The 13,192-nt window shown below is 42.6% G+C and overlaps 1 protein-coding gene across 1 annotated transcript; it reads right to left on the reverse strand.

Annotated features, from left to right (window-relative positions):
* Nucleotides 1-4,320: 4,320 nt before the first annotated feature.
* COPS4 (COP9 signalosome subunit 4) lies at nt 4,321-13,129 on the reverse strand. The gene is made up of 10 exons (XM_039710429.1): nt 12,992-13,129; nt 11,848-11,927; nt 10,967-11,118; nt 9,872-9,975; nt 8,963-9,116; nt 7,697-7,847; nt 7,211-7,381; nt 5,820-5,935; nt 5,371-5,455; nt 4,321-4,888 (listed from the first exon to the last, which is right to left on the reverse strand). Exons 1-10 carry the CDS (start codon nt 13,066-13,068, stop codon nt 4,755-4,757), a joined length of 1,224 nt encoding a protein of 407 aa, XP_039566363.1. The 5' UTR covers nt 13,069-13,129; the 3' UTR covers nt 4,321-4,754.
* Between the last annotated feature and the right edge of the window lie 63 nt (nt 13,130-13,192).

The following is a 13,192-nucleotide window of genomic DNA, read 5'->3' on the forward strand; positions in this document are numbered from 1 at the left end:
CCATGCTGGAGAAAGGAGGTTTTATCCTTCCTGGTTCTTAAAAACCCTCCAAAACCATCAGTGCCAATTGTTACATGAAGCTTTAATGGTGATCAGGTGTGCAACAACAGTGCATGTTTTAAATGCAAAGTCACAGCAGCTGAGATGTGTTTTGTACCCAGAAACAAAACACATCTTTATACAGGCAACAGTGGAAGCACTATACACCCTGAAATGTGGAAGTTACATTGATGATTGCAGCATTTGAAAGCCAACAAAAATATAATTGTGCTGGGATTCACCCAAAGCTGTGAGGTAAATGATAACACATGTTTTCTTCAATCCTTGCCCCAAACAATCCACACATGCTATGCTGTGAAAATATACCAATTGCAATTGGCAACTGATCGAGTTCCAACCCCCCTGCCATGGGCAGGAACTCCTGCCCCTAGAACAGGCTGCTCAAAGCCCCTTCTAAGCTGGCCCTGAACACTTCTAGGGATGGGACATCTCTGGGCAACCTGTGGCAGTGTCTCACAACCCTCACAGTAAGGAATTTCTTCCTAATATCTAATCTAAGCCTGCTCTCTTTCAGTTTAAAGCCACTAGCCCTGGGCTACCCCAGGACTGGACACAGCATTCTGAGTGGGTTCTCACCAGAGTGGAGCAGAATCCTCTCCCTCTCCCTGCTGGCCATGCTGCTCTGGATGCAGCCCAGGACACATTTGTCTTTCTGGGCTGTGGGCACACATTGCCAGGTCATAGTGAGCTGCTTATCCACGAGCACCCCCAAATCCTTGTCCTCAGGGCTGCTCTCAGTGCATTGTCTGCCCAGCCTGTATTTGTGCTCAATTTTTTGTCTCAGCCCCCCTGCAGGATCTTGCCCTGGGCCTTGTTGAATTTGAGGTGCACGGCTCACACAGCCTCTCCTCTGAAGCCTGCCAAGGTGCCTCTGGGTGGCATCCCTTCCCTCAAAAGTCATAATTTTACACTGTTGCAACAAAATGAATGCTGTGAACTCACTATGAACCTAGGCTGACCCCCTACTTTTCAGTCTGATGTTCTTAGTGTGGTAAACTCCTTTACTTTGCTTTTTGGATTATCTTATGCAATGAATAACAAAGTTAGAATAGTGACTACCACAAAGAATAAAAACATCATTTTATAGAAGTAATTTATCATCTGTAAAGTGAAGTCCCTAAGCCTTAAACAAAAAAAAAGGAAATGGATTTGCATGGGTGTTGTCCTCCTAACAGATTACTTACATTGTTTTCAGGTTTCTTCATAGAAAGAAAACTAAACATTTCTAGATAAATGTAGCTCATTGTACTAACATTTTTTTTAATTGTTATAATACCAAGATCTCATTAATCCCAAATTCAGTCCCACATTATACTTAAAAACATATTATGTATTCTTTTAATCATCCTGTGGTAATTTTTACTCTCTCACTCTGAGCAAAGTTCTCTTTTTGATATTTTTAGTTAGGGTGAAGGGAAAACTTTCTGGTACCAGGGGACAGTTCATTGAAGTCAAGTACAACCTCAGCCCTGCATATGGAAACAAGCTTTGTGACCTGCTCTGATTGCAGCTAAAGGCTCGCAAATCCACCGAGCCCAGAGGCCAGTTCATTTGCTCTCCTGTGCTCGCAAGGGATGAGCAGAGTTTAATGACAGAACAAAGCCGGGAATGGGGAATGTTCTGTTCCACAGCGCTGGAACCTGCCTGTTCTGTGCGCTTGGCTCTCCATCTAGCGGGGAGCTGCCGCCTTGGAGCCCGGCTGGAGCAGGGAGGATCCCGGGCCAGCGCTGGGAATGGGCTCGGGGGCTGGCACTGCTCCTGCACGCGTTTGGTAAGGAAATACCCGCAAACATCCCTGTGTGACCGCCCAGAGCCGCTGCGGCAGCCACACCGCCACCGCAGGGGGCTGTCACTGCTGCAGTGACCCGCTGGGTGCCCCGCCCGGCTCCCGCACTCACACAGGTATCGCATCCCCCCTGGCCGGACCCCAGGCTTCCCATAGCAGTGTCCCGCTCTTCTGCATCCTCAAAGCAATTTAATGGTGGTGCCACCAGCAGCACCATAACAGCTGGAGTTGTGCTTCCGACAGGCAAACTTGAACAAAGGATTGTACTTTCACAGTATATGTATATATATATATATATATATATATATGTATCTTTTCACATTTATACTTTCACGTTCCAGTGTGATATTTAGTCTGGGCTCTTTTCACTGCTCATCAGCTCCTGCTGTGTCTCAGGGTGACCGGTCCCTCCTTGGCATGGTCACAGCCCCTTGCTGGGGTCTCCCAACATTCCTCCCACCCAGGGCACAGCCTGTAGCCACCAGCACTATGTGTATTCCTCGTCATCCCTCTAAGTGAGAATACCTGCTGATTTACTTTAAGGAAAAAGAAATAAAAAGAAAACTTTCAAGGTATTGAACCACTGCCCTTACAAGTAATAAAGGTAATAGAATTAAGACAAACAAGATTGCCATGGAGTGGTAATGATTATCAATATAAAATCACGAAAGATTCTCCAAAGTCACTTGCTGATCTGCTGGTAGATCATTTAACTACTTATCTTATGTGACAATGGTGGATCCAGTTTCCCTTACTGAAAACTGTTAACTGTACAATAAGAACAAAGTAAGACAGTGTATAGTCTCTGCCATTTATGTTCCTATTTGATTTTTTGTGAGAAAATATCCATTAACACTTCCCTGTCCAGGTTGTATCTCCGGTGGCTGGACTGATACCACTGAGCATACTTTCTCCACTCTTCAAACTCTATGCATACATACAACATATTGGACCAGGTGTTCCAAGCAATTCCCTTTACAGGTTTCTGTAATGCCTCTAGCGTGGGCTGGGCAATGGATTACAGCAATTTCTGCAGGTAACTGTACTTCAATAAATTAGATCTTCCCTGCTGATGTGAAAATTACACTCTCTTTCCATAGCATTCCTGTTGCATGACATACCACAAGTGCTGCATGTGTCAAGGCTACAAGTTCTGTCCCTTGTGTGTTCATCCTTGCTGGAAGTACATTCCTGTTGCATGACACAGGCAAATGCTGCGTGTGTCAAGGCTACAAGTTCTGTCCCTTGTGTGTTCATCCTTGCTGGAAGTGGCTCTGCTTCCCTCACCTGTCCCTGGCTCACCACAGCATTCCCAGGCTAGATCTGGGCTATGTCAGGGCCATCAGATAAAGCTGTCAGTCCTGGCTCAAAGGGTGGAAAGGTCCACAAAACAGCTGTGAACACACACTGGTGTGGCTTTTTAGGATTGAATCCTCCTTTAAGTACCAGACTGAAGCAGCAAATAACCTAAATGGGAATGCATATGAATGGCTTACCTCCACCTGCAAAGGGCATGCTCCAGGAGAAGAGCTCTGTGCAGAAGTCAGCACAAGCACAAAGACAAACAACAGGCTCCAAACTAATAGTGACTGTGTCAGCATTTCTCTTGGAGGGAGAGAAAATTCTCAGCCAGTACCACTTCAAACAAATTACAAGTAATTTCTCTTGGAAATTGGTGGTCAAAATACCCTTCAGCCCATTCTCACCACTTATGCCATCACTCTGCTCTTACTTTTATGATGCTGTTGTACTAAGATGTGCAGCACTTGCACAGCAAAGAAGAACACCATAATTGGATCTACACTCACCAGACAGTTTATTACTGAGCAGTAGTGTCAACACACCTCAAAATGAGGCACTTCTTTACAAACAATGACAAGTGTAAGTACTGCAAGTGTGCATGCTGCTCATTCCTGTTTAAAGATCTTGATTTAATAGCAATTAGTTTCTGCTGTGCTTGACATCCTGAAACTTATTAATTCCTTTCTTCAGGGATGTTTGCCTTATCAGCCAACTTGGTTTTGTTTTTCTAAGCCATTAAAGAACTGAAAAATATGATGGATCCAAGGTATGGAGCTAGATATGCAACTGAGTGGAAAATTGAGTGGATGGAGTTTGCAACAGCCTGGAAATAGCCAAGCACAGAAGCCTCTGAAGACCCAAATATTTGTCATGTTTTTTTAAATGTGTGTATCTGGCAAAGCAAAGGATGGGTAAAGAGTGCCCAACTCCAGGCTGATAAACATCAGAAGGGGCACTTTTGTACTTCATTGCTGTACATAAGCATTTCAAGTTTGTCCTGCTTATCACAGGACACCTTGACCTGCATTTCATAAGCAAAGAAAGAAAAATAAAAATGTTTTCATTTAACATTTTCAGGAGCTGAAAATGCAATTACAAAAATCTGTTTTATTTCAAGTTACTGTTTAAGAAAAACATGAAAACAAAACCAAAAAAAATCCAAACCACAGGTTCTTACAACACTTAAACCAAGTGGCTCACATCAGCCTTTATTAAAATAATTACAACTAAAAGAAACATGGTGCTTCTGTTTTCACAGCAGAACACGCACCAGAGGAAGTCATGGGCTACAAAGCTATAGCAATATAGTGGGGAAAAAATAAAATTAAATAAACCAAACCCAAAGCTTGCTGCAGACATTACAGCTTCTTTAAAATGAAAACCACAGAGCAGAGTGCAATGCAGAGGCAGCAAGAGCATCAATCTAAGCTCAAAGAACTGGGAGCCTGTCACACCAAACACAGGATCAGCTAGTGTTGTCCTAAGCCATAGTGAAAGCAGAAGATGGGGAAGTGAAGACAGTGTTTTGTTTGTTTCCCAGTCCTGCCCAGCTGCCCCTGCTGGCACAGCAGGCAGGTGATGCCTCCTCTGGGACAGGAGGCCACGGTCACTGAGCCATCTGGGCCTCCATGGCTTGCGCTGTCCACTCCGGGGCTGTCTGACTGATCTTCTCCAGAAGGTTGTTCACCTGGAAACACAGGGACTGAATCTGCTTGTCCCAAGTTGGCAAAGCTTCACGAGCTGAAAAGAAAAAACAACCAATACTAAACAATTCCCTTGTTTTGTCAGCTGCAACCTTTCCTTTTGCCACTGCCCTCACCTAGCTCACAGAGGAAGCCTTCCTTGCAGGGACACCAGGATCACTTCTGTACTCAGAAGCTGCAATTATTTTGGCTGCCTGTTACAAGGCTAACTCCTGCACTGAAGCAGAGTGGAACAGAGAACTTCCTGGTAAACCTGTTCCCAGAGGGAGATTGATGGAATAAATTCACTCTTTCCTGTGGTAAGAGGATGCAAAGCCCTCTGCAGGGAGTAGGTGAAGTGTTTTAAGGTTGTCCTTTATGGCCAACTCTGCCACCTCCTGGCTACAGCAGGACCAGCAAGCTCACTTCAGGCAGAAGGGATTATTAACCAACTTAATTTCATTATCCTGGCAGGGACCACCTCAAAAAGCTCACTGTGAAAGGTGCTAAAAAAATAAATTATACTGTGGGTGCACTTACTCTCAAAGTGAACAATTCCATCAATCTGATCAATGAATCCGTTCATGCGACCCTCAGTTATCATCTGAGAAGCAATCTTCTCTGCCTACAATAACAAGGAAAGGTGTCAGAAACTTAGTCCATTCCCAGAGAATTCAGAAATTATTCAGACTTAATAGTCTTAATGGGTTTTTAACCAGGTCCACACACAGGGGGGAAGGAACCTACAGACAGGACACATTAAATGATCAGACAAACTATCAGTGGCATCTAACTCCACTGCTGTTCTCTCCATATTGTGCTACTCCCACTCTCATAAGATGTGCTAGATACTTAACCTTCCTCGTAACATGGAATATTTAATTATTCCCTAATATTTAACTCGTTTTCCTAATATTTATCACAGATATTTTCTCATGCTATTCATGTTCCTTGTTTAAAAAAAAAATAAAAAGGTAGGAAATGGATACCTTGGCTGCAGGGATCTCTAGTAGTGCTCCAAGCTCTTCAAAGGTAATGTTGTTGTAAAGTTTGCTTGCAGATAGTAAGTTGTGTTCAATAACGGCTCTGTCCAGAATACTGGAACCTTTAGGGTTAGATGAGGAAGAAAACCCCAAAACATTACTGTAAGATTGAAAGATTGGTTTATACAGTAGAGCAAATGAAAAAACACTTCTCTTTTTTTTTTCTGAAGAGTTACATGTGCAGAAGGTCCACTTGCATCTGCCTTGCATCCCTATTAAGCTGCACAGAGACAGCAGACAGAAACAAATGGATGGCACATGGCTGATTTTAAAACAGATAAACCCTTTATTTAATTTCTAGAGTAAGCAAGTGGAGCCCTTCCTACAAGACTTACTGTCTGAATTGAGGAGTTTGACCTCCTGTGATCCTAGCTTGACAAATGGAAAGACCATTGGGGGTTTTCTTATTGTTCGTTATGGCTCTTGGGGGTACAATTAACCTCTCTCTTACTCTGCTCGTGATAAATCCTTATCTGATGTCTCTCCCCTTGACTGAACTGTTTTCAACAATAAAACTCATTTGCCCCATAACCTCTAGCTGAAGATAAACACATTATTAAACACCAGCTAACATTCATTCTTTAAGGACAAACAGTACAGGTTATAAATAAACAACAAAGTCACCAAGGGAAGGAATGCAGCATATTGCTAGCAAGTACCTTTAACCCAGTTTTCACTCTGCAAGTACATGGTTACTTATTTTTCCTTAATCAACTATTATTTTCACTAGGAAGATTTTCCTGATTCAGAGGTATTTCATGCTTACGTATTTTTCCACTTTTATATTCTTCCAGTCTAGGAAACTGAGACCAGTGTGTTTAGGATACCAGTTAAGTCATTACTTGACATTTTTTCTGACTGTTCAGATGTTCAGGACTTAGTGTCATGTCAGTGGAGACGTGTGTGAGGCCCAAACCTCACTATGTCACCTTCCTGTCAAGTCAGGAAGCAGTTCCAATAAATATATCATCAGTACAGACCATTTATGGCCTGAATGCAGGTCATGGGTTTCTAGGCACCCTACTGTCAACAGTGCCTGAGAAGCTCAGGAGGACAGAGACTGCGTTAGAAACACTGGGAAGTTGTCAGAGACAAGGACTGTACGTGGACAGGGAAAGAAAATGTGACAAGTTATCTTCCAGATGAGTATTTCAAAACCTTAATGGCAAATCAGAAAGATGAACTATCACTAAGCTTTACTATCTAACTATACATGCTGAAAAATATTTGTTAAAAGCAGTAATAAATTCTTTCCCACAACCCTTCTTGGCTGATTTGGGAAGTCTAACTCCCATGGATGAACACCTAGCATTACAAGGTTTTAGAGAAGTGTGTACCATCAGCTGTAGTCGCTTTCTGGTGAGGCATTAGCATAGCTGCAAACTCTTGTAGTTGATTTCCACGGATAATTCTGTCCAGATACATTTTCTCCAAGATCCCATAGGCTGCAAGCTGTTGGCATCTCTCATCCTTGAAGAGAGTAGCAAGCATGCGGGAACGCTGTTGTCCTAGGAAAGTCAAGAGGAATTCTCATAACTGACCACCAAAACACTGAGTACTTAGAGGTAAACAGCAGGAAGTTACCTTTTTCCCCAGTGCATGCAAATAACAGCCAAAAAAGCTCTACTGAAGAAGGAATTTAGCTGGGTTCAGTTCAAAGGCAAAGACACTGACCCAATCCAACTCTCACACTGAACTAATCCAACACGTAATTCTGACATTGACTTTGGATTCCTCACCAAATCTTAGCCATACAAGTAACACACAAGCCGACTTGCTTCAGGGAAAATACCTTTTACACAAAAATGTAAGGTGCATTTTACCTGCTGATGCCAAAATAGTACAATGCAGTGCATGTTTCAGTGCCTCCAGCCGCTCAGTCTCATGGACTATGCTCTTGTAGGACAGCTCATTGTACCTCTGGGCAGCCTCAATGAACTTCCTTCTGTAGTCGAGAACTCGAGCGTAGCAAACCTAGAAAGGAAGGACAGCTCAGGAAAAGGAAAGCAGCAGAGGTGGCTGCATAACACAGGTGTGTAAACATTGCACACTGTCAGGTGATAGCTTCCATAAATATTGCTCTTCTGCTTCCCAGGGAAATGGGTGCCTTCAAAGAATTAGCTTGACAAGTCCTTGCTGAAGTATCAAGGAAATCAATTGAAAGGACATTTCCCACCACTGCTCACATGTAAAACACTGCAAATGTCTAAAAGACAAGTATTGAGCCTAAGTAATTGAAATATTGTACAGCTGATACTGTACTTGTGTGAGTTTCCCCTTCACTACTGGCAGTGACACCTACCACTTAGACAGCAATTTATGTTTCAAGTATTTGCTTTTCCCTTTCAGCACAGGAACACCACCTGATATTTCTTCCTTCCTTTGTGCTTTTCTAAGATTCACAGAAAATATTTACACTTTCAACTGAGTGCACACTTCAAAATGTAATATGGGATAAGGAAAAAAGGAAAGGGAAATCCAACAAACAAAAACCACCAGATGCTGAGTTACTGCTTGTGGCACATCTGCTTTGTGTCACAGAATTTTAAACACCACCACACCTGACCAATTCTGTTACACTGTAGTCATCACTGCTCATCAGTTATTAAAATGGTTTGAGAAATTTGGGTATGAACTATGTACACAGTAAACCCACAAAAAAGCAGGAATGTCAGCAGTTAATTTACTACTTAAGACTTTAAGTTACTTTTATGTATGGAACTTACTTAATTACTGGGGGGTGGGAGGACTACTACTGTCTCTAATATTGGATGCAATTTTTTCCCTTGCTTAGATTTAGAGACAAATGTGGAGGCAGTATTTTCAACAGTATTTCAGATGCTTTTTAGCCTAGTTTTTATTTTCTATCAGTAAAGCTGGCATTTAAGGGACCATTACAGACTTATCTCCAAATGGTAAGGAATGAGTTTAATAACTGCTAAGATGTGTCCGTCAAGCTCCCAAAACCATATGGCTTTTCCCTTTGTCTCTTGTCTAATGAGGAAAGTTTTAGTGGCACTGCATTAAGACATCTTAATGTGGAATTGTCTGCCTTTAGAAAGAGAAAGCAATAAAGCACGTTAGACAACCTTATAATGGATTTGCAGCTGTTCATTAGTTGATTCATTCTGAAGCAGGGAAGCTCGATTGATGTAAGCTTCTGCTTGAACTGGGTCATCATCCTCCAGATACAGCCTGGCAATTTTCAGGTAGGTCTCAAGTTTATAATCTACATTGTACTGCCTGTAGAGGAAAGAAAAAAAGCAAGTGCTCAGAGTTGCTCCAGAACTACCTTTGCTCTTATAGCTGCTTTAACATTTGTTATGATTCTTAAGCACTTGGCATAATTTGCTTTACCCTGCTTTCTTCTTCTGTACTGCCAAATTAGTGCTTTCTGTACAGAGTAAGGAAATTTGAGATGAATGCCAATACAGAACTGGCTCCTGCAAACACCAGTAGAAATAATGCTGCCCACCAAGACAAAATGTACACTCTCATAATCTGTTTTTTGTGGACTGGAAGTTTGCCACCAGTGGTGAGCCACTTGAGTTAAGAATCAACTTTGCAGTGCAACAAATAGGTGCTAAATAGGCAAAACCTACAGCAATTCCTTCTGTGTGCACAATGAGAAAGGGGAAAGGACTGCCAGAGAAAAATTACTGCAAGGGTTCTACACCTAAAAACCCCAAACAAACCAAACCCCACAACACATAAAAGAATCCCCAGCTGCATTTGTTAATATCCAAAACCAGTTTCAAACTACGTCTGCATTTTGAACTGAGAAGGTGAACACATTGAAAAATTGCCCCCTTCCAAGGACCTTTCAATAACCTTAGAAACATTTCTGCAAAATACTACTAAAAATACTTGGTTATCAACAAGACTAATTAATAGTGGGTAACTTCTGGTGCAGCAAACCCCAAAATTCTCACTTGCTGGTCTAGTTCAGCACAGAGAGAGCAGGTAGAGCTAACACCACAGAACTGGGTGTAACATACTTTTGCCCTGTTTCCAAAGGGATCCCCACCAACACTTGTGCTGCATTTCTCCAGTCTTCTTCTTTCTCATAGATTGATGCAAGATGTTGCCTTATTGAAGCCACCTGAAGGACAATAAAATCAACAGCAAAAGTAGCCATCAGTTATAAAGCTTTTAAAAAGATGAAACAAATCTTTCAAGAACTGCAGCACCAAGAGTCACAAGTCTTTTCTTGCAGTTACATCTCATATCATGCCTGTGAGGTAGGAATGAGGTGATCTGTGATTAGATCCTAATGAAGAAACTTCTGCTTTGGAGAGTGGCTGTCAGCAGGTAAAGTCTCAGTGCTTACAACCTGGGTTTTTAACTGCAAGTGTGGGTAAGGAAAAAGAAATCATCTGATGCATTGGATTTAATTTATCCACAATCATGATGACATACATGCAAGCCTGTTTAGCTCCGAGTAAAGCTGCTTAAAAAAAGATAAAGAGAAGCAAATAAAAATCATGACTTTCTGCTCTAATACTAGATCCTAAGGGCTTTTTATATAAACAACTTCTCTAAGAACTCTCAGATGATACTGTGGATTTGTACAACAAAACACAGAATTGAACTGAAAAAGCAGAGCAGCATATTCAGTAGTTAAGCAGAACTGGATCTCAAGAAAGTATTTTTTCCTGGTAAAATGACTATGGCTAAAATAAACACACAGAAAATTGATTTATTTTGAAACAAAACCTGTTTTTAAGGTGCATGCTCTTCACACCACCTGTCTGTTCTACTCCTTGGGTAAAAGGCAATACAGTCTGTAGCAGCCTGTCTCTCCAGACACCTCCAGCAGCTCCAGGACTGTTTCACTGTAACAAGCCAATTACTGGAAGCAGAGGAATTACATGCCCATCATCTTGATGAAGTGACAGTCTGTAATCTTTGCACAGTCCTAAGTGCTCTCTGCATTTAGCTCAGGTTTTCCATGTAGAGGACTGAAAAACTGGACTCTTAAGTAGAAATACCTGTTTTGAGCAGCTTTTTGAAAGGCTTGAAATAGTCAGCAGATAAGGAGGGGGAAAACTAAAGCCAAACCCACAAAACCCGTCTCACCATTGATCTCTCACCTGTTCTTCAAATGAAATAACTCTGGGCTGTATCTTTTCCAAGGTGAAGTGGTAAATTTCTTTGGCTGTGCTGTCAGGGAGACTTGGAAGATGTGTACAGAAATCTGTCAGCAGCTGCCGCGAGATCACCAGGCTGACATTCTCATTCACCACTGGTTCAGAGATGCACAGAAGAAAAGCACAGAAAGATGCAATATTTTTCAGTGCCTTCACTACAGGTGAAAATTTGTTTTCACATTAAATTTGAATACTTAAATTTTTAAAAACTATGCAAGTGAAGGGTTTTTTCTCTTTTTATAAAGGTGGGTTTTTCTATTCTTTCAGAAACTATTTTCACTAGAGGCCACCACAGTTCTAACCCCTGAGAGATAAATGAATTTTTCACCTTGATTTATAGTTCTCAGTTGCTGAAATATCTTAGACAAAGTAACTGTGTGGGCTAAATCTCACTAAGCTTATTTTCAACTTTAAAAACATTATAGCAGATATAATTTACAGAGATTCCAAACACCCAGTACAACACAAAAAAAAAACCCCAAAAAAACCAAAACACCAAAGCCTAACAATTTCTTGTTAGGGTTTCAGTTTTACACATGGGTGAAGAAGGAGGCTGTCAGTTCAAATACCACAAATTCAGCACTCAACAGAGACAGCTTTGTTTTCACCTTCCACTGCTGACAGGTTGGAAAGGTGTAACAATACAAATCCATTCCCTCTTCACTTCTGTGGTGAAGGGGGTTCCTCTTCCTGCTGTGTCTGAGCTCCAACAGGACAAAAATATATTGCATTTACACAGTCTCATGTAGAGCTAACAAACACACAACCCCACAGACCTCTGGCCTGCACTCACTGTACAACACTTACCCCATTTATGCACTTACTTGCTTCTACAAAAGCTTTGAGAGCTTCAAGCTGCTCCACACCTGACAGCTGAATGGCCTTTTCCAATATTTGACGGTACCTGTCCATAAACAAATTTTTAAAATGTTAAAAATCACATTTTTTCACTAAGAACTTCTGTCTCTCTGCATGCTTTCTATGTCAGAGCCCTATTTTTGCTCATGTTTTCTATACCTTGAGGTGGCAATTCTCCAGTTTGTTCCCAAGTGTCATAAACATTCACCTGGAAATGGTACCTGGCTCTTCTTAAATCCCAGGAGGAGATTCTCAGATAACAGAACCCAATTATTTTGTTATCTAAGATCATATGTGCAATTTTGGACGTTTAAAATAACAATAATAACAATAATAATAATAATGCCCAAGATAGCACATAGAAAAAGTAACAGACTGTATTGCTCAGAGATTCAGATTAATCAAGGTATTAAAAAATTCAAAATGCCACATTCAATGTCACTAAGAAATACTGATAAATATTGTTACAGTCACTTGACAGCAACACAGGTGTATTCCATGTGTTTTCAAGTATTTATTCCTGCAAAAAATAACAAGTGATCTTTTATTGTTTCAGCAAGCTAATGAAACTTTGCCTCAGTGCGTGTGATACTGATGAAGTACTACATCGGCGTGGAAGCCACATTTTGAGGGGAAAATTTCCAAGGTTTTACACGAAAATCCTAGAAGTGTAAAATCCTAAATCCACAGCCCCCCTAGCACACAAGCAACCGGACAGAATTCCAGGTGACAGATCCGCATCTGAGTGGACTCTCGGAGTAAAACCGATGTGCCACACAGCTCAGCCCCAAGGGCTGCCTCCAAAACACGCACCGACCGCAAATGGCAATAATTCCCAATAATCGCACCAGAGTCGCTGCTACACCCACGGCAGCAGAGGACAACAAACTCCCCGGCCTGTCGCTGTGGCACACCCCGGGCCAGCAGCCGAGCCCTGAGGGGGCCGGGAGCCCGTGAAATGAAAAACTACACAACCACGAAGCGAAACCTTTCCGCCTCCTTTTTATTCGGAGAAACGCGGCCGCTGGGCACGACCCACCCTCCCAGCGCAACGCCGCTCCCTCCCCGCGCGGGCGGCTCGCACCGCTCGCCCCAAGGCCGGCCACTCACTTTCCCGCCAGGTCCTTGTGGGAGCCGCTGGAGTTCATCAGCTGCGCCAGCTCCTGCCGCACCGCGCCCGCCGCCATCTTGGCCGCCGCCGCCTCCTCCCACCATGGAGCCGTCACGTGACGGGGGAGCGCGCGCGGGCCGCGGGAGGGGGCGCGGGCGGGCCGGCCCCGCGCGCGGTTAGCGGGGGAGAATATCCCACGG

The sequence above is a fragment of the Passer montanus genome, unplaced genomic scaffold (genome assembly GCF_014805655.1).
Source record: "Passer montanus isolate IOZ18808 unplaced genomic scaffold, ASM1480565v1 scaffold23, whole genome shotgun sequence".
Lineage (NCBI taxonomy): Eukaryota > Metazoa > Chordata > Aves > Passeriformes > Passeridae > Passer > Passer montanus.

Bases quoted from the DNA above. Each gene is read 5' to 3' on its own strand.
- COPS4 (XM_039710429.1), bottom strand. From the start codon at position 13,068: ATGGCGGCGGGCGCGGTGCGGCAGGAGCTGGCGCAGCTGATGAACTCC. The intron at 9,117-9,871 runs GTATGTTACACC...TTTCCTCTACAG, and splicing joins CCTTTGGAAACAGGGCAAAA to GCAGTACAATGTAGATTATA. The intron at 5,456-5,819 runs GTATCCATTTCC...TTGTTATTGTAG, and splicing joins TAGAGATCCCTGCAGCCAAG to GCAGAGAAGATTGCTTCTCA.